General features: G+C 37.6%; 1 protein-coding gene across 2 annotated transcripts in view; it reads right to left on the bottom strand.

The window, feature by feature from the left end:
• LOC136857794 (sphingomyelin phosphodiesterase-like) overlaps positions 1-22,682 on the bottom strand; it is a 97,377-nt gene that overhangs the window by 26,878 nt on the left and 47,817 nt on the right. For both annotated transcript variants that reach the window (XM_068225327.1, XM_068225328.1), the window contains exon 4: positions 12,157-12,384. In XM_068225327.1, the coding sequence (XP_068081428.1) occupies positions 12,157-12,384 (228 nt within the window). The remainder of the gene's footprint in view (positions 1-12,156; positions 12,385-22,682) is intronic.

Raw genomic sequence — 22,682 nt, 5'->3', positions numbered from 1 at the left:
TCAAATAGACTTAATTATGATTAGGCAGAGATTCATTAACCAGGTGTTGAATTACAAAACTTTCCCAAGAGCAGACGTGGACTCACAGATATAACTTGGACAAAATATTCTCTCACCCATGGGTAAATAATGCAAGTATCGAGCTTGAATTATTATTATTATTATTATTATTATTATTATTATTATTATTATTATTATTATTATTATTATTATTATTATTATTATTATTATTATTTACATAGTCGAATGATCGTCTTGTGTGTGAGGTTATGTCATGAAACATGTTCTGTACATTTATTTATTTATTTATTTATTTATTTATTTATTTATTTATTTATTTATTTATTTATTTATTTATTTATTTATTTATTTATTTATTTATTTATTTATTTATTTATTTATTTATTTATGCCTTTTTTACAGCGGCGAAGTTAGTGCTCGAGGCCCTCTCTTCCACTTAACCACATACTAAGCAAAAATAAATAACTGAGGTAGGCTACTTAAAATGGTTAAAACTACGTAACTTAATAGAACTGAAAATAAGTTACTAACTAAATTGATATTAAAACTAATTAATATTAAAAATTCTTAATAATGACTAATCCTCAGACAAGCACACATTCATACTTCAACCATTCAGTCAGTTGTCCTTAGCAGGTAGTCTCGGCAGGTGATCTCAAATCTTGGTAAAGAGCTAGTTTCTCTGACCTGAGCTGGCAAGGAATTCCATAATCTGGCGCCGGTCACTACAAACGATTTATTAATTTTATTTGTGAGGTACACTGGAATAGAAAGAAAGGATCTGGAACGTGTATTTAAGTTGTAAAATGATGTTAAAAAGGTGAATTTAGAAGAAGTGGCTGACTTTCAGCTAACACTCTAAACACCATCGTTAAAATGTGTAGCTGCCTAAGTTTCTCAGGCTTCAGCTATGAGACAGCCTAATAGTATGCGGTGACTTGAACATCATACCCATTATTGTAAATAAATTGCAGGAATTCAGTGCTCGTTGAAGTTTAAGTGTTTCTTCTCGCGTCATATCAACTAAAACAACATCACAATAATCAAGAATAGGGAGAACCAGTGTCTGTATTAATTTGACCTTTAGCTCAAATGGAAATATATCCCTTTGCCGTTTAAGAGGGTGAAGCACTCCAAAAATCTTTTCACAGATTTCTTTTATGTGATCAGACCACTCAAGTGTTTTATTCATACGCCCAGATTTTTAACCATTTTACTGACGGGAATAATGTTGCCATTCAATAAGACAGTCAGGATTGCGACATTGTTTGAGCAGTTCAGTCATTTTCATGATCCAATTATGATTGCCTGAGATTTTGTGGAGTTTAATATAAGAGAATTTTGTTGTACATATATACTAAGTCATCAGAGGTCATTGTTAATATCTTGTATTGTTTCACCTATGCCTGAAGTCTTGCAGTGTCGATAAATTTGAAGATCGTTAGCAGAGATGTGGTGTGTGTTATTTTCTGTCACAAATGGTGTGTCATTGATATAAATACAGAAAAGTAAGGGCCTTAGAATACTGCCCTGTGGGGCACCACTAAGTTTCATTTTCTATTTAGAGGCCTTGCCATTTACTGTTACACGCTGTTGACGGTTAGTCAAATAAAAACTAAAAAACTCGAGCGCAGCCAGGTCGAAATTTAGCAGTTCCATTTCCTTTATCATAGTCTGAATTTCTATAGTGTCAAAGGCGCTACTGAAGTCAAGAAGGATATTATAGTGAGCAGTCATTTGTCCATAGCATTTCTAATGTCTTCAGTAACCTTCAAAAGTGCTGTTGTGGTACTGTGACCCTTCTTAAATCCAGATTGCAAAGGGTCCAAATGAGCATTTTTATTTAGGTACTCCAGAACTTGCTCGTATACTAAACGTTCAAAGGCTTTGGAATGTGCAAGGAGTACAGTCACAGGATGATAGTCAGAGGGTGATTGTGGGACTAAACTCTTATGTACCAGTGTAATATTGGCTGTTTTCCAGACAGTTGGGAAAGTTCCGTTTATTTAACCGTAGTTCAGTATGTGCGTCAGTATAGGCAGGACAGCATCCATAATGTAATGTATAAAAATATGAAAGGAACATCATCTACACCTGTGGCTTTTGATTTAATCGAGTACAAAGCCTTTTTAACCTGATTTTCTGTGACACTGTGAAATGTGAATGGTGGATTGGCTGGAAGGGAGGGTGTTGAGTCGGTGCAGTTACAGTAATTTGAGTAGGTTGAATATTTCTACTAAAGTAATTGTTCAGTTCGTCAAGTGGAATGTCAGGAGTTGTCTATCTCTGTCGATGTTTTCCTATTCCTAGAGCTCTAAGTTGGCCCCATGCATGATTAGAATTTATGTTGTTAGCTAAACTCCAGAAATATACACATTTTTAATTTCTGATTATCTGCTTTGTGTGATATCTTAAGATGCGGTAAGATTCGAAGTCTGTGTTATCTAGGGTTTGTTTATAATGTCCAAATAACGAGTCTCAGAGGGCCATCATTCTCTTGGTTTCATCATCTAGCCATGGACAAGAAGGGCGAGAAAACCTTTATTTGACGTTTAGGGGCATGTCCGTCATATAAGATCTTTACCGTCGTACTAAACAATTAAATTAGAATCTAGCGGGTTCCACCTTTTCAATACAAAATACAATGTTGTTAGACGGTATTTACAACATTATTTATTATAGAACATGTTTCGGTGTTCAATTTTTGACAGCATCATCAGCTGCTCAGAAAGTGCAAAAAAAACTTGGCAATCTAAACATTAAACAACATATTGTCATACGTAACTCCTTAATATACATATATACAAACAATAGAATATTGCACTAGTTAAATCCTAAAACATCTACAGTAAATTATGCTATATTAAAACTCTAATATATAACAAGTTAACTTTAGTGTCGGTATCATTTAGACTCCGTATATCGTCCCACGGTAGTTAATAAGCATCATAATTCAAGTAATCCAAGTTTATGTCCTTCGTATTTCTGACAGTTATGTAATTGGGTTTGTGTTTAGGCACTTTGAGGGAATAGGATAAATATATAAGGTCATGGGTCAAAATTGATGGTACATGGATTTGCCCATGGGTTATTACTTTATCTGAGTTGTTCTTTACAATGAGACTGATGGGTGTGTGTGATGAATGGTTTGTTGCATACATGTGATTCGTGGGTTACAGCAGGAGAATAGTCATGTTACAAGCAGTAAACAAATCTACTAATCGATTACTGTCATGAGTCGTATTAAGTAGGTTAGAGTTAAAGTCACCCACAATGTTTATGTGTTCATAAATAGCCTGGAAGTCCAGTAAATGCGTTTTGAATGTACATAAATATTTATATGAGTTCAGTTAATGTAAATACCTCTAAATTAATATAATATATGCGCCAGTACGTGGCTATTGGGTATCCTAACTCTCATCTGCTCCAGCGTTGGGTGTCTATTTTTTCTCATGCCAAGACTTACTTTTGCAAACAAACTGGGCATCTACTCTTTCTTCCACTTAGTCCACGTTGGCATTCAAGAAAATTTGCAGCTAACGTTGGAGAACATCTCAGGGATTATGTTATACAAGAGATTTTTTACGTGACTTTGACTGAGAATTACTCTCCATCTCTCCTTCATTCACGATATCTTAATTTAATGGACCATTATGTCATAAGGAACCAACTGTAAATTCATTATCTTATTATTAAGTAAGAGATTATCTTAAATCAATCCTATAATCTATAAATAATAATAATGAATTAAATTCTTAATTACTAATATTTATTCAGAAAAATGTAGTATACTTCAGATAAGTTAAATCCATTGTGCCAATATTTTTACTATTTACATTGATATTTCTTTGAAGGTATTGTTTCATAATCATTCTCTTGATCTTGACTTTTTAGTTCGCAATCATAAAATATTCTATCATCTTCCAAGGTCTTGTCTTCGTAAATAAAAGTAATTCCTCTCCTTGAAGTCTACTTGGATTGAAATTACTTAACGAAAATTATCCTGACCTCGCATAAATTACAATTCATATCTCCTATACCTCTTACTGAAAGATAAAAATTCAAGAATTCTTTATGGTGACATTAAGAAAATAAACAATTCAATTTACGTGCTTGAAAGTATAGAAATCATATAATAAGAATAAAATAAAAGTCTTCAGGATAATAAAATTCTATAGGATTATAAAATTCTTAAGGATTATAAAATTCTTAAAGACTTCCAAGAATGTTTGTTTAAGAGAAGATATTTCACTCGTCTTTGATGTATGCAACTAAATTATTTGATTGAACATACGCAGTATAAGAACTGTTTCACCTTTGTAGCTTTCAATGGCTACCTTTCATAATATATTTAAAAATGTATTAAGCATGACTAGATATACTCAAAATATTTCCTAAGAAATAGGTAAAATTTTCTAGATAGCTTCAACCAGTTTGTAAACATGTTGAATTTAAGTCATATCACTTCATAAAATTCAATCACATGATTGTAAGTCGACAAGGAATACGATAGATGAAACTTCCTAATTCTTTAATAGTGATAGGCTATCATAATGAAGACACAAAGATCATATCTACCATCAATGATCTGCTATTTCAGCTTAAGTCAGCTTAAACCTTAAATAAAATATGAAGTTCTCTTTGTAGTTGCCATCACAGACTTAATTATAGTTTACCTGAAATTATTTTTGATGACCATAATCTATTATTAAAGTTTATGTCCATTATCCAATTGCCATAAATTCATATTATAGGTTATTCCATATTCCACATCATTACTAGCATCTATTATAACCTTGATCCATATTTGTGTTACTTAATCTTTCATTAATCAACCTTACATAAAATTATTTTCTCATACGTCGTCATATTTATCATAATTCCTCAACTAATCATCCAAGAATATTTATTATTCATTAATCTCACATTGCTACTTGCAACCAATCTCCAGGATCTACAGGAACTATTTAATGCTGTCACTGAAGCCAGCAGCGCAATGGGCTTGAAGCTTAATGTAAAGAAGACCAAGTGGATGGTTATAAGTAGGAATGAAGATGGCATTCGAGGTAATCTCACAACAGCGAAGGAACAGATCGCGAGAGTGGCAACATTTAAATACCTGGGATGTCACATCAATGATGACTGGGATCTTACTCACGAGATCCGATGCAGAATTGAGCAGGCCAGAACTTCTTTTCAGAGACTTAGGAAACTTTTGACAAGCCGTGACCTTTCCATTTCACTACGGACACGACTACTCCGGTGCTACGTTTTCAGCATTCTGTTGTACGGCGTTGAGGCATGGACACTAACTGAAACCATGTGCAAGAGATTGCAAGCATTTGAAATGTGGACGTACCGAAGGATGCTTAAGATACCTTGGACAGCTAAAATGACCAATATAGACGTTTTGCACCGTATGAACAAAGAACCAGAAATTCTCACTACCATCAAGAGAAGGAAACTAGAATACTTTGGTCATATGATGCGGAACTCTAAATACCACCTTCTGCAAGTAATACTCCAAGGGAAAATTAATGGAAAACGTGGTCCGGGGAGAAGTAGGACATCATGGCTCGGCAACTTGAGCCAGTGGTTTGGGGTGACAAAGCTTACTCTGTTCAGAACAGCTATGAACAAACAACAGATCATGCTACTGATCGCCAACGTTCTGCGAGGACATGGCACATGAAGAAGAAGAAGAATCTCACATTCCTTACCTCATATTTTCATCATATATTTATATCGCCACATATGTAAATATTACTTAATCAATTCAATGTAATGCTCAACTCACATAACTTCTCAAACTCAGTAAAATTAATATTTTATGGATCAACAACTACCATATTCCTAGCAATATGTACTGCACTTGTCAAAATATTACCTTATTTAACCTATATTGACTTACGTTTGGCAATAAGTTGTCGATATTTATGACCTCGGTAACCTATAACTTGATATGCACCATACTTCATATTCATCAAATCACACTATCTTTGGCATAGCTCTTTGAGAATAAACTGAAAAACTGTTAGCATAACACTTCATTTTGTACACATCTTTCCCTACACTTGGATGAGTTTAAATATTTTGGAAGACTACCTATAACCTTCCTTAAAACATCACTATTAGTACACTTGTGTTGAAACTACATATTTAAAACACTTCTCGAAGATAAAACGACCTTTTCCTTATAAACAACACAATCAACAACTCACTACAAGACAGTAACAACATAATTAAATTTTTAATATAATTCGTAAAACTTATCTTATTCTGTATGTGTTTATGGGCTGCGATAGTTGTTGCTTTGTCCCTCCTCAGGAACGTTCATCTCTGGACTTCGGCTCTGTCATCTCCGAGTCTCAGCAATTGGATTTGCATTCACGGGAAGAGTCGGTTGGGTTCCGTCAGTCGCCAATCCCATCTCCAGTTTAGCAGGCCATCATGACGTTTTCAGACATAAGCATGAAAAACATATCCAAAGATAACATTAATATCATCATCTTCTTCGTTACAAAGCCTTCTTGTACTATTACTACGTTTTGAAAGGTAGAATATGACGTCAAATTTCTGTTATAGTAGTCTCAATGATATTAATGGTAGCTTAAAATCGTCTTATTTAACGTTAGTATGCTTCAAATGTAAGTGTTTTTTTTCCCTACTGATATGCATTTAGGGCAGTCACCCAGGTGGCAGATTCCCTATCTGTTGTTTTCCTAGCCTTTTCTTAAATGATTTCAAAGAAATTGGAAATGTATTGAACTCCCCTTCCTATAAACGAATATTTGCCCCAATTTGTCCTCTTGAATCCCAACTTTATCTTCATATTGATATGTTTCGTACTTTTAAAGACAACACCCAAACACATTCGTCTACTGATGTCCTCCTACGCCATCTCTCCACTGACAGCTCAGAACATACCACTTAGTCAAGCAGCTCATCTCCTTTCTCCCAAGTCTTCCCAGCAGAAAACTTTGCAAATTTTTGTAATGCTACTCTTTTATCGGAAATCGCCCAGAACAAATCAAGCTGCTTTTGTTTGGATTTTTTCCAGTTCCCAAAACATGTAATCCTGGTGAGGGCCCCATACACTGGAACCATACTCTAGTTGGGTTCTCTCCAGAGACAAATATGCTCTCTCCTTTACATCCTTACTACAACCCCTAAATACCCTCATTACCATGTGCAGAGATCTGTACCCTTTATTTACAATCATATTTATGTGATTACCCCAATAAAAATCTTTCCTTATATTAATACCTAGGTATTTACAATGATCCCCAAAGAACTTTCACCCCATCAACGCAGTAATTAAAACTGAGAGGACTTTTCCTATTTGTGAAACTCACAACCTGACTTTTATCACCGTTTATCATCATACCATTGCCTACTGTCCATCTCACAACATTATCGAGGTCATTTTGCAGTTGCTCACAATCTTGTAACTTATTTATTACTCTGTACAGAATAACATCATCTGCGAAAAGCCTTATCTCTGATTTCACTTCTTTGCACATATCACTGATATACACAAGAGAACATAAAGTTCCAATAATACTGCCTTGAGGAATTCCCCTCTTAATTATTACAGGGCCAGATAAAGCTGCACCTACTCTAATTCTCTGAGTTCTATTTTCTAGGAACAGAGCCACTCATTCAGTCACTCTTTTGTCAAGTCCAACTGCACTCATTTTTGCCAGTAGTCTCCCATGATCTACCCTATCAAATGCCTTAGACAGGTCAATCACAATACAGTCCAATTGACTTTCTGATTCCAGGATATCTGCTATATCTTGCTGGAATCCTACAAGTTGGACTTCAGTTGATTAACCTTTCCTAAACCCAAACTGTCTTCTATCAAACATTTCTTATATAATCAGAAAGAATGCCTTCCCAAAGCTTACATACGATGCATGTCAAACTAACTGGCCTGTAATTTTCAGCTTTATGTCTATCACCCTTTCCTCAGCTGCCTCTGTGGATCCGTGGTAGAGTGTCGGCCTCCGGATCCCAAGATAGCGGGTTCAAACCCGGCAGAAGTAGTCGGATTTTTGAAGGGCGGAAAAAAGTCCATTCGACACTCCATGTCGTATGATGTCAGCATGTAAAAGATCTCTGGTGATACATTTGGTATTTACCTGACAAAATTAATTAAATCTCAGCCATAGACGCCCAAGAGAGATCCGGTTTACTCTGTCTGCCATCTAGCGGACCTAGAGTAAAACGGAACGTCGAAATTGACGAGCAGACAGCCAGATGGCGTCAAATCGAAATGTCTGCACACGGTAGCTGAGGCCATACGATTATTATTATTATTATTATTATTATTATTATTATTATTATTGTTATTATTATTACCCTTTCCTTAACGTTTTCTTAATATCTTTCCTAAGAAACTCTTGTTAATCTTCAATGCATTCCTAGTATGCGCACAGTTATTTTTCTATCTCCTTCTGAATATTTTGCTTGAGGTTTCATATATTTGAGATGCATAGCGTTAAGACTTCGTATTATGATTAGTTTTATCATTAAATTTTGGAATTGTCTTCTTAAAATCTATTATTTTCTTCACGTAACTTATCTCTCGTAATTCACCATGGCTATTTCAATGCTGTGTTCAATTGTTCTCTCTGTTGATTTTAACAGTTCGAAATTAACAGATTCACCTTGATTCCACTTGTCTGTATCCTTTAACTCGTATTTTTTGCCGTTTGATATACGAAAATTTTAGCATGATTCACGGCAAATGATGACTTTAACATTCCGTTTTAAGTAATCAGGCCAATGAAATGGTACATATAATTTATTCTTATCTGTATATATAGTTTGTAATCCACTACGGTATTTTGAAACTCACCATAACTTCCAGAAAGGCACTAAATGATGGTAGAATATTCTGTACACTATAATCTATGTATTAAGCACTCTAGAATTTTCGAGAAGGTATTTTTTTTTGTAACGTATCTTTCTAGAATCCTGTCCAGGCACATATATAAGGAAGCGTTCTTGATGGAAAGATGAGTTATTGTTTAGTAGAGTTATGGTGTAGCAAGAATATACTTGTGACCTTGTGCTGACATGCAGTGGTTGCAGTCTCCTTGCTGAATTGATCGGCAGTATTTTAAAATGATGGCTTTGTTGATGTTCTCAGAACGAAGTGTTTTGTTTGTGATACTGTGATTAAGGTTATGTGTGTGTTAATTTATAAATAGATGTGAATAAATAACTGTACCAACTGACATCATTTCATGTACGTCTTTGTGGACACATTGGTGAAAGCAGACAAGCAGAAAGATGGTAGGAACATATCCAACAATTGTATCAAGGTAAAGACATAGATGATATGGTTCTGGAGCAAGAAGACGTTGATGATGCTGATGAAATGGGAGACCCAATTTTGAGGTCAGAATTTGACAGAGCTCTGAGAGACCTAAATAAGAACAAGGCACTGGAACTGATGACATTCCCTCTGAACTACTGGCTGCCTTTGGAGAAACCAGCATGGTGAGGTTATTCCATTTAGTGTGTAAAATGTATCAGACAGGAGAAATGCCATCCAATTTTCAACAGAATGTAGTTATACCTATTCCCAAGAAAGCTAGTAGTGACAAGTGTGAAAACTACCACACCATTAGTTTAGTATCTTACACCTGCAAAATTTTAACACATATTATTTACAGGAGAATGGAAAGACAAATTGAAACTTAGTTGGGAGAAGACCAATTTGGCTTCAGAAGAAATTTAGGAACATGTGAAGCAATCCTAACTTTATGTCTGATCTTAGAGTATCAAATTAGGAAACACAAGCCCACATACATGGTGTTCGTAGATCTAGAAAAGGCTTTCGATAATGTTGGACCCAGCTATTTGAGATTCTGAAGGTGATCGGGATCAGATACCAAGAATCTAGAATGATCTACAATCTATCGGTATAAAAATCAGTCTGCTGTGATAAGAATCAATGGCTTTGAAAAAGAAGCAGAAATCCAGAAAGGAGTGAGGCACGGTTGCAGTTTTCCCCCCCCTCTTCTTCAATGTGTATATAGAACAGGCAGTAAAGGAAATCAAAATGGAATTTGGGAAGGGAATCATAATCCAAGGAGAGGAAATCAAAACCCTGAGATTTGCTGATGGTATTGATATTTTATCTGAGACTGCAGAAGATCTGGAGAAATTGCTGAATGGTATGGGCGAGGTCTTGGATAAGGAGTACAAGATGAAAATAAATAAGTCCAAAACAAAAGTAATGGAGTGCAGTCGAATGATGGCAGGTAATATTAGATTAGGAAATGAAGTCTTAAAGGAAGTAGATGAATATTGTTACTTGGGTAGTAACATAACTAATAATGGAAGAAGTAAGGAAGACATAAAATGCAGACTAGCAGAAGCAAGGAAGATCTTTCTTAAGAAAAGAAATGTGCCCACTTTGAACATTGATATAGGAATTAGAATGATATAGGAATTAGAAACATGTTTTTGAAGACTTTCGTCTGGATCATGGCACTGTATGGAAGTGAAGCATGGAAGATGACTAGCTCAGAAAGAAAGAGAATTGAAGCTTTTGAAATGTGGTGTTATAGAAGAATGCTGAGGTGAGATGGATAGATCGACTCATGAATGTAAAGATACTGTATCGAATAGGTGACGGGAGATCAAATTGGCTAAATTTGACCAAAATAAGAGATACAGCAGAATGATAGGACACCCAGGACTTGTGCAGTTGGTTTATGAGGAAATTGTAGGCTGTAAGAATGGTATGATGATGATCAGAGTAGACGTAGGATGTAGTAATTATGTAGAAATGAAAAAGTTAGCATAGGATAGGGTGGCATAGAGGGCTGCATCAAACCAGTATGGACTGATGACTCAAACAACAACAACCCTGATGATGTCACTGAGATAAAATCTTCTCTTCAGGATCAAGAATAAGTTCATGTTATATTATAAGTTAACAGAGAAGTAAAGAGACTAAGAAGGAGGTGCAGGTTGGAAAGAAATGGGGGAATTGTAGAAGGTGGTCTACTGTTTTATTCATAACGAATAACTTTGAGTCATGTCTTTAAAAGGAGGAAAGATCACACTATGAAGATAAAGTTGGAATTCAAGAGGACAAATTGGGGCAAATATTCGTTTATAGGAAGGGGAGTTAGGGATTGGAATAACTTACCAAGGTGTTCAATAAATTTCTTATTTCTTTGCAATCATCTAAGAAAAGGTTAGGAAATGATCAGGTAGGGAATCTGCCACCTGGGCGACTGCCCTAAATGCAGATCAGGATTGATTGATTGATTGATTGATTGATTGATTGATTGATTGATTGATTGATTGATTGATTGATTGATTGATTGATTGATTGATTGATTGATTGATTGATTGATTGATTGATTGGTATTATGGTCCATCCAATCTATATTTACAAATGTGTATAGATCAAAGAGTTTGTAAGTGTCCTGGTCAGTAGTTTTATTCAGTTCACAGATTCACCAGCAAATTCTTATGTGTATTTTACAGTGAAAGGAGTGAATTTTGGAAGTATTTAATGCAAAATATGAGGGAGCATGCATTTACATTTGACAAGTTTTATTACAACTACGGTCGACCTACACTCCTCAGAGATGACATAAATCACTATAGTCCTTCAAAGGTCAAGTCAGAGTTTTTTCACCATATGAGTGCTCATTCACAAACAACAGTTCACTAAACTATGCAATGTAATTCCTTTGTATTTAGATAGCCCTCTATAGGCCTACTTCTCATAAATATAACAATATTTCTTAATTAATTCATTAAGCAATTTATTTTATTTATTTATTTATTTATTTATTTATTTATTTATTTATTTATTTATTTATTTATTTATTTATTTATTTATTTATTATTCATTCATTCATTCATTCAACTTCCACAATTACATATGAAATATGCCAACAGTATATGAACTGTCAAGTGATTCTTAACACTAACAATAATTTACACACAATAATGAACACAGCGGTTAGCTACATTAAGGGGATCCTTCAAATGAAATCATGTAGGCCTATCTTCAAGAAACTAGGAATAATGACACTTTCTTCAATTTATACTTATTACTATTTATGTGACATTAAAGGAATCTCCTTGCAAACTTACCGGATGCTGCTGTACAATTTCATCCAGCACAGCTTGTAAAGAATGGAGTGGTACATCACAACTGCGGTAATCTCCCCAGTATCCAGCAGCCTCATCTGTTCTGTTTGGAGAAGCTTGTTCTACACGACAGCAGGTAGGTTCTTCACAGACTGCATTTCCACCTATCTTGTATGATGGGTCATAATGAATATCTGTTAAGTGGATAACAGTGAGAACTTCAGAGTCTGCCTGTAAATAAAAAAAAACAAAAATATTATCAACACACTGAAAATAACAAGGAATGAATTCCTACATGTAAAGCCAATTCAGATTTCCTTCTTGCTTTCTTTCTTTCTTTCTTTCTTTCTTTCTTTCTTTCTTTCTTTCTTTCTTTCTTTCTTACTGCAAGGTAATGGATTTTATGTGCTAAATAACTTGGAAATATATTTTTGTTATGCAGTAAAAAGTTGAAAAATCTGTATATTAAATATTTAAAACATTTTCTTTTAGTAAGTAATTACAAAATTGTAAGTATGTATAGTAATAAATCACTTGTCTATCATGTTGAGATAGTGATGGGTTAAAATAACTCACTGCTGCAGTAAAGAATGAAGACTTTCTCCAAATTTTCCATCACAAAGTGATTTTGTTTGTCTCAGAACAATGCACGATACTGGGAGAAGGACCGTTCAACGCCACAAGACGATAGTCTTGCATATTTCATCACAGGAATGTCACTGACACGTAAATTCTCAATTTCACTAACTTCTTGCCGTTCCAAAACTTTGGCAACCGCATACATACTATGAAATCCATAATTTTTTGAGCATTTTTTTGTTTTGTCAATTCCTGATTTTAAATTTCTATATGATCTGTACAATACTCTCACTCATTCACTCACTCCGTAGGAACATGAAGTTCCCGTGCCGATCTCACAATGCTCTTCCAGTCTTTTCAAACTTGAGCGCGCTCTTCCCAGTTATCAATTTGGAGGGTCCGGCATACCTTGTTGATCTCCTTCTTCCAGGTGCTTCTGGGTCTTCCTAAAGGTCTTTTCCCAGTAAGAGGTCCCTTATATAGATTACTGGTGCTCTGTTATCCTGCATCCTCAGTACATGTCCAGCCCAGCATAGTCTGTTGGATTCTATCACACCCATTATAGTGTGTTGTTGAGAGAGGGTGTAAATCTCATAATTAGATCTTTTCTCCAGCTTTGAGAGATAGAATTGAACCATGGGCCAAATATTTTTCTATAAACTTTATTCTCAAAGACTTGCAACTGCTGCTGCTGCTCTTGCTGGGTTATACTCCATGTCTCGGAACCATACAGAAGTACTGGTCGAATGATTGTATTGTAGACAATCATTTTTGCATTCCTCGTTAAAAACTTGGAGCCCAATATAGGGCTCATAGAGTAAATTCCCTTATTTGCATTCTTAATTCTAGCTTGGTGTGCCTGTTGGCTCCGGTTTTGCTCATCGATTAATACACCAAGGAATTTAAGCTCCTCTACTGGCAATCTGTCAACCTCCTCATGATTCTATGTACAACTCACACCAGGGCCAGCTTTGCCCTTTTAAGAGAGCGAGGCGAGATTTCGTGGTCTTCCGTTCTCTCTTCAGTCCAGCGATAAGACGCACATCGGCGAATCCTTGCTCCCAGGATGGGCTACTTTGGGGTAAGCACTGTTGGTTTCAGTTCCACCTTAATTTGCATTTAATGTTCGCTTGTATTTTCACATAAGAGTTTGCCCTACTCGCCCAGACTCGCCACTCAATTTCTCAGATGTCTTAGAAAGCACGTTAACTTTCATTTAATATTGTATTTGTATCTTGTGTTTCCTGTTACCCTCGAAGTTGTATTGTAGAACTTGCATTATGCTAAGATATATTTAGTTAACCTCTTGGCCTAAGAGGAAGCTCTCGGCAACTACATCTTATTTGTGTTTTGGAAATAGTGTAACTGGATTGTTTGGATAGATGAATTTTGATATAAATGTTGATTCCCATAGGGAATCTGAAATATTTATCCCGAAAGAGTAAATTTATAATACCAATATAAATGGTCCATTATTGGACATTATAAATTTTCCAGCTAACTCATTCCTGGTTGCCAGCGTTTCGCCCCCGTGTGCTAGGTTGGGCTCGTCAGTTGGTACCTAGCACACTTACCAAGACGCATGGCTAGTGCATACCGTGGAGGCTACTACTACTAACAATGCTTTCATTCCCCACCCTGAAGGGGTGGGGCAGGCCACCTAGAGGGTAACGCCCTCTCTCTGGCCAAGAGATGCGGGCAGGTTGGGGAGATGTGATGGAAGAAGGAGGTGGGCAAAGGATGTGAAGAAGTAGGAGATGGGATAGGAATTATGTCTGTGCCTAGGGATTGAACAAACGCTTTATTTAATTCATAAGTACATAGTAAAGCACATAGATGATTTACGGAAGGGTGTGAGGGAAAAGGTGTTGTGCAAGGGGGAGAGATGGAGTTTGGAAGGAACTGCCGGGGTAAAGGTGCAAGGTGAGGAGATGGAGGGTGGCTGTCATTTGATTGAGGGAAGCGATGAGAATACGAAGGAGTTCAAATGTTGGGAGGGGTGGAGGGATGAAACCAGTTGGAGGAAGGGGTGGACACACTGGTGGAGATAGGTAAACAGGAGGAGGAACTGACCAGGGGCGACGAGACGTTTGATCAGGGGGTTGGCGACCGGGTGAGGGTTCCACTCGATAATGTTGGCCGTGGACACTGGCACCAGTGGTGATGAGCTGGAAGACAGCCTCAGATGTAGACAGTTGGAGCCGAACCAGAAATGTTGGGCGATGGGCGTTCCGAATCTGGATAGCACGTCGGACCGGAATGCCTGCTGCACGAAGTTCTTGTAGCACGTCCTTGTCGGGAATTTCAGGTGGAATTCCACGTAGTACACAGCTATACACAGCTGGAGGGGACTGTGAAGAAGACTGGGTCGATGATGCCTGGACGGCGGCTGCTGCGGTGTTGGCTGGCGAATATATCAATGGCGAAGCGGCGATAGTTGAGTCCGGCGTGCTAGCAGGGAGTTGCTGAAGGGCAGTGGACGAAGAAATTGGGAGAGATGACGACATAACAGGTGATGGGTGACAAGTGGTAACTGTTGTGACAGGAAGAGAACAAAGGATACTAGAGGACGTCGTGGTGGTGGTAGTAATGGTGGTGGTTGTTGGGAAGGAGGGTGTTGATGGCTGGAGCGTCGTCCAGGATGAGGGCTCGTGAACAACTGGGACAAGTGTTGGTGATTTGAGGAGTTGGGCTTGAATGTCCGGAGGGGTTGGCACCACTGCATAGTTCTTACAATGGATCGTTGCACCGGAAGCGAAGAGGCGGCGGAGGGCGTCTTCTCCACTGAGATGCACTAAAATCTGCGTAGAGGGTGTAGAGGTGTGGCCAACTGTCAGTCTGTAGGCGTTATGTACCGGGAAGTCAGCGGCGAGTAGGTCATCGATGATATCTGCATGATGCAGTGCTTATCATCGGTGGGACGAACGACGTAGCTCACGACGACGCCAAGAATGTAAGATCACAACTTAAACATACACTAGGGAAGCTGACCCACACTAACGTTTTTGTAGTGAACGTGCCCCACAGGCATGATTTGAGTAGAGACTCGTGTGTGAACATTGAAGTGGACAAGGTCAATACAGATATTGTTAAAATTTGTAAACATATTCGGAATACTCAGGTTATTGAATGCAGCAGTTTTGAGAGATACTGTTATACAAAACATGGCCTCCATCTAAACAATTCAGGTAAACGAAAGATAGCAAATATTGTTCTAGATTTTATTAATCTTAAGATATGTACTGTAAAACAGGCAACTCCCTTGAGTTATAATACTGACCAGGAAAACTAGTAGAAAGAGCCAGCTGTACTTCAAGCTGGCTCAGTCAACTAGAAAAAGAAACTCAGGATAGTAAGGAATTTCAAGTTACCCAATTGCAACAGTCAAGTTTTAGGGAGGAAGGGGGTCTGAGGTTGCTCTTGGTAAACTGTCAAAGTGTAGTAAATAAACAATTAAAATTCAGTACATTGATGGAATCTTATGAGACTGATGTGGTGATAGGAGTGGAATCGTGGTTGAAAGAAGAAGTGGGTAATAGAGAAGTATTTCCAGAAGGGTACACAGTCTATCGTAGAGACCGAGGAGATAAAAAGGGAGGGGGGGGGGTGTTTATTCTGGTGAAGGAAACTTACTGTTCACATGAATGGTTTACCGATGAAAGGGATGAAATATTAGGGATAAAATTAGTTTGTGATAATATGAAGGAGGTGGGAATTATAGGAACATACAGGCCTGGAAGAGAGGAAAGAGACATGGAAATCTTTGAGAAAATAATAGATTATACTCGTAAAAACAATAATGATATGGTAATAATTGTGGGAGATCTAAATTTGCCTGAAGTTGAATGGAATGGAGCTGCAAGTGAAGCCCATGAACAGAAACTGGCAAATAAGTTAATTTGGGAGGGAGGATTTACACAAGTAGTACAAGAACTGACTCGTCTCAATAACTTACTAGATGTATTCTTGGTTAAACCATGGGAAATTATTGATAAAACTGAGGTAATTGAAGGAATAGGAGACCATAAGGCTGTAATAATGGATGTAGGACTCGTACCAAAAAGGCTTAATAAGAGGGTTACACAAGACAAGAAATTGTACAGAAAAACTAAAGTTGATGAATTTGGGACTTACCTTAAATCACAACTCAGTTGTTGGATAAATGAAGGGAGTAACGTGGATACACTTTGGGCTAAATTTAAAGGAATCATTTGGGAAGGAGAGAAGAGATTTGTACCTGTTAAGAAGGGTAAAATGACCTCAGACCCTGTTTATTATACAAGGGAAATAAGAAAATTAAAAAGAAAATGTAGAATAGTAAACAGGAAAATCAAAGAGGGTAGGGAGAGTAGAGAAACTAGAAAACAGCTAATGAGGGAACTGAATAGAGTGAAATGGAAGCAAAAGAGAATTATATGAATGGCATACTTCAAGAGGGTAATGACCACAAAGGGAAATGGAAAAAGCTGTATTCATATATCAGGAATCAAAAAGGAAAAGGAATCCAAATTCCTACAATGTGGGAGAAGGGGGTGAACACTATTTAACAGATACTGAGAAAGCAAACCTATTTAGTAGGGAATTTAGAGATTCAGTTGATGATTGTCAAGAGTTGGAAACCGAAACAGAAGATAGAGAGGGAGAGGGACAGAGGGAAACAAGAAGCTTCTCATTCACAAACGAAGATATTTTCAGAGAAATCCAACTGCTTCAGCAAGGAAGAGCAGCAGGAAGTGATCAAATTACTGGGGAGGTATTAAAGACAATGGGGTGGTACATAGTGCCTTATTTAAAATTTCTCTTTGACTATGTCATAAAAAATAGTGTAATACCAAAGGAATGGAAGGAATCTATAATAATACCAATTTATAAAGGAAAGGGTGATAAAAGGAAACCAGAGAACTACAGACCAATCAGCCTGACCAGTATAGTTTGTAAAAGCTGGAGAGTTTAATATCGAAGTACATCAGAGGGATATGTGATGATAAAAATTGGTTCATGAGGAACCAGTATGGATTTAGAAAGAAATTTTCTTGTGAGGCACAACTGGTGGGATTTCAGCAGGACATATCAGATCAGTTGGATTCAGGAGGTCAGTTAGATTGCATAGCCATAGATCTTTCCAAAGCCTTTGATAGAGTAGAACATGGAATATTATTAAAGAAATTGGAGGGAATAGGATTGGACGTAAGGGTTACACGTTGGATAAAAACATTTCTAAATTCAAGGGTTCAGAAAGTCAAAGTAGGAAATAATGTATCTCAGGAAGAGAAAGTTTGGAAGGGAATTGCACAGGGTAGTATAATCGGTCCATTACTTTTCTTAATATACGCAAATGATTTAGGGAATAATATAACATCAAAAATAAGATTCTATGCAGATGACATAATTATTTATAGGGAAATAAACAACATTGAGGATTGTTCAGAATTACAAAGGGACCTTGAGAGTATCCAACAATGGGTTGAAGAAAATAATATGAAGGTTAATGGAGGCAAATCAACTGTTACAACTTTTACAAACAGGAGCTTTAAAACTGAATTTGAATATACTTTGGATGAGGTAGTTATCCCAAAAGATGGCAAGTGCAAATACTTAGGTGTGAGATTTGAAAGTAATTTGCACTGGAAGGGTCATATTGATGACATTGTTGGGAAAGCATACAGATCGTTACATGTCATAATGAGGCTACTTAAAGGATGCAACAAAGAATTAAAAGAAAAAAGTTACTTGAGTATGGTTCGTCCATTATTGGAATATGCAAACAGTGTTTGGGATCCTCCCCAAGAATACCTAATAAAAGAAATAGATAGTGTGCAGCAAGATTTGTAACAGGGGATTTCAGGAGAAAGAGTAGTGTATCAGAAATGTTAAAGGAACTTGGGTGGGAAACTTTAAGTAAGAGAAGGGAGAAAACTAGACTTATAGGATTATATAGAGCCTATACAGGAGAAGAAGCATGGGGAGATATCCGTGAGAGGCTTCAGTTGGAAAATAATTTTATCGGCAGGACTGACCACAAATATAAAATTAAAAGGAATTTTAGCAGAAGCGATTGGGGTAAATTTTCATTCATTGGGAAGGGTGTGAAGGAGTGGAATAGTTTACCAGGGGTAGTGTTTGATCCTTTTCCAAAATCTGTACAGATATTCAAGAAGAGAATAAACAGCAACACAGAAAATAAATGAAGTGTTAGAGGGCATTCGACCAGTGCAGGTTATTGTAAATAAAAAAAATGTGTGTGAATAAATTAATTCCATCCCCTGGTCTAAGGAGTTTGGACAGCCAAAGTAGGGGACTGCCTGTAGGGGTGAAATACAGTGGGGACTTCGAGGGCCCTGGGACCGCTACGGTAGCTGTGAAGGCCCTTCAGGAACTCTGAAAAGTGGTGGCAAAAGGGGCTCTGGTTAAGACGCAGCAGGTCGTTATGCTACTTAGGATCCAGAACGGGTAAAAAAAAAAAATAGTAAATAAATGCAATGTAAATATTAATCTTATACCAGTTGTATAGTATCATTTGAAGTAATTCCACATACTGTATATCAGTTGACTATATTTGTAAGTAGTACAGGAGATATTATAAGTAGAATTTTGTAAACAATATAAATTTATTAAGGATGAGCTGTGTGTTTAATAGAAAACATTGTTAGCGTAAATTGTATAATATTGTATTATAGGAAAAATTTTCTTCTCTTGTTAATTTAATATTTAGTGCTTGACAATAATGTATTTTAGTGTACCATTTGCCACCGAGGTAGACACCTCATTTGCAAATAAAGAGATTTTGATTTGATTTTGATTTGATCTTCTTTGGAGATGTCTGGATCCACTCCGGGGATGATACAATAGGCCATGGTCGTGGGGAGATCAACAGCCAACTAGGCGTCAACCTATATGCTGATTAGGGTCGGGTAGGTGGCAGGTAGAGATGAAGGCAGCCCGGCCGAGCAAAAATTGGAAGTTGCGACGGCGGAGAGTATGTCCACTTTTGTGTATGTGGTTAAGTCGTATCTGCTGTGGACGCCACTGCTTAGGCTACTTGAAGCCACCGGCAGTGTCAATGCACTATGAGAGACTTTGCCTCACTACTAAAAATTGATGCCTGCTTGGCCATCAGATGATATAGATGTTGATTCCCATAGGGAATCTGAAATATTTGTCCCGAATGAGTAAATTTATAATACCAATATAAATGGTCCGTTATTGACATTATCATTTTTCCAGCTAACTCATTCCTGGTTGCCAGCGTTTCGCCCCCGTGTGCTAACCGCCATTTCTGATGGTAAACCCCAAGGTGTGGCTTCTTGTTTTGTTTGTTATAACTGTACATTGAAGGATGATTTACCTAATTCTGAGGCTGATGATTAGTCCCAGTCCGAACCTAGTGTCCATTTTCTGTAGTCTTGTGGGATTTCTGCTATCCTTCTTGTAAATTACCTTACTTATGCTTAGAGGTAAATAATGAAACTGTCTGTGCATTGCCAGACTCTGGAAGTAGTATCACCTTGATGAGTGAGACGTGGTACGATTTGATGAAAACTGTTTGCAAGTTACCTACATTAGAAGCCGTGTCCTTAACCTGCCATACTGCTGATTCCAACTCATTGAACACTGTAGGATCCCTAGATGTGAAGATAAAAGTCCGTAATTTCACATGGAAAATGCCAGTAGTAGTGGCAAAAGATTTATCTTGTCAGTTCATTTTGGGTGCAAATTTTATCTCCAATACTGGCATGATTTTGGACCTGCAGTTCAACAGATTCCATTTAAAATTTTCTGCAAGAACCTTTGGGCTGTGTGATCGCTCCCCTATTCTGCTTTGTCATGTTAATGCTGTTCCTGAAGATACAGGCATACCCAAAGCTTTTGATTTCAATAATTTACCCAATGATCTGGCCAACCAATTTAGGAAACTCTGCAATAAGTTTCCTGATGTCTTTACCGACAAGTTAGGTGTCACCAATGTTTTAGAGTACAAAACTGAAGTCACGGATAACATACCTGTTTGCTCTCCTCCGTATTGGCTGTCGCCTCCCAAAATGAAAGTCCTTTCAGCTATTATTGACCAAATGCTCGCTGACGGAGTGATACGCCCTTCTAAGTCAGCTTATTCTTCTCCCATGTTTCTTGTCCCTAAACCGCAAGGTGGTTATCGTCCTGTGGTTGACGATCGGATGTTGAACCATAAAGTGGTCCTATAATCAGTTCTCCTTCCTGATTTGTGCTCTTGTTTTTCTTGGTTTGCTAATGCCAACATTTTTACCACCTTTGATTTAAATCAGGCATATTACCAGCTAACTCTTGCCGATGAATCCAAGCACCTGACTGCTTTGAACAGGTTCCATTTGGGCAAACGACGGGAGCTCCTGTCCTTACTCGGTTACTGGATAATGTTTTGTCTGACATTAAATTCAAGTTTGTGTATAATTACCTTGATGATTTGGTAAATTTCAGTGAAACCTTCGAGGAACACCTTGTCCATCTCAACGAAGTCCTTGAAAGACTGCGTAAAGCAGGTCTAACCTTTAAGGCTAGCAAGGTTTCTTTCGCACAACCCCAGATGTCCTCCTTAGGCGATATTGTGTCGGGGAAGGGTGTCTCTATTGATCAGTCTCGCACTGCCACCATCCAAAATTTTCCCACGCCGAAAGACATCAAGGCTGTAGCCAGATTTATTGGCATGGTTAATTTTTTTTTGTAAATTCATCCCCAATTTTGCTGAACGGGTTGCTCCATTAAATGCCTTGAGAAGAAAGGGTGCCAAATTTGGGTGGGGTGATGCCCAACATGAAGCCTTTTTGCGACTTGAAATCCGCCTTATGTAACCCTGTACTGGCTATGCCAGACTTTTATAAATGCTTTATCCTTCAGACTGATGCCTCTTCCACAGGCATATCTGGTGTTCTCCTTCAGGAATTTGAAGAGGCGCATTGTCCCATTTCTTATGCTTCTCGTGCTCTGAATCCTGCTGAACAAAACTATTCCATTTATGAGTTGGAAGCCTTAGCTGTTGTCTTCTCTTTAAAATGGTTCAGAATGTACCTGGAACATCTGCCTTTCAATCTTTAAACTGATAATCAGGCGTTGAGTTGGGTACTGGCCAAGCCAAGAAGGAACGGTCGTCTTGCTCATTGGGCAGTACGCATCTCAGCTTTCCAATTTGAAGCTTGTCACATTCGTGGCACTGAAAACATTGTGGCTGATGGCCTCAGTAGGATGTTCTATCCTGCAGACCCATCTTCTTAACAAGTATCGGCCTTTGTGAATGTAGGTCCCACTGACTCTCCCTTCCTTTTCAAAGATGTAACTAAACATCAGGAGGACGACGCTGAATTAAAAGCTATTATTGACAGGATTAAATCCGGTGAACATGTCCTTAAGAATGATGTTTTGTGTTGTCCTGCTCGCGGTTGCAGAGACCCAAAAATTGTCTTCCCAACTAACATAGTTCCAGCTTCTTCAAGTATTTTCATGAATCCCCAGTGGGGGGTCACCTTGGCGTTTTCAAAACTACAGAGAAAATTTGTGAACACTTCATTTCGAAATCCATGGATGGTGAAATCCGTACCCTTGTTAAATCTTGTAAAACTTGCATCATCATTAAACCCGCTCCTAATACTCGCCTAGGTCTGTTGTCTTCTGAGCAAGCTTCTCGTCCAATGGAGTGATTGTTCATAGACTACATTGGTCCTTCCCCGAGATCACAGACTGCCATCGTTTCATACTTGTGTGTGTTGACGCCTTTTCGCGTTTTACATCCCGATTCGTATGGCTAATGCCAACACCACCAACTCGTGCTTGAAACAGATCTTTGCGTCATTTGGAACCTGTCAATTTTTGGTGAGTGATAATGCAAAAGCTTTTACCTCTGTCCAGTTCCAGAATTTCTGGTTTGATCTATCCATTGCTCATGTAACTACTACCCCGTATTACCTGAGGCCAAATGATGC

Source organism: Anabrus simplex, chromosome 1 (assembly GCF_040414725.1).
Source record: "Anabrus simplex isolate iqAnaSimp1 chromosome 1, ASM4041472v1, whole genome shotgun sequence".
NCBI lineage: Eukaryota > Metazoa > Arthropoda > Insecta > Orthoptera > Tettigoniidae > Anabrus > Anabrus simplex.
This window is presented reverse-complemented; position numbering and strand designations above follow the sequence as displayed.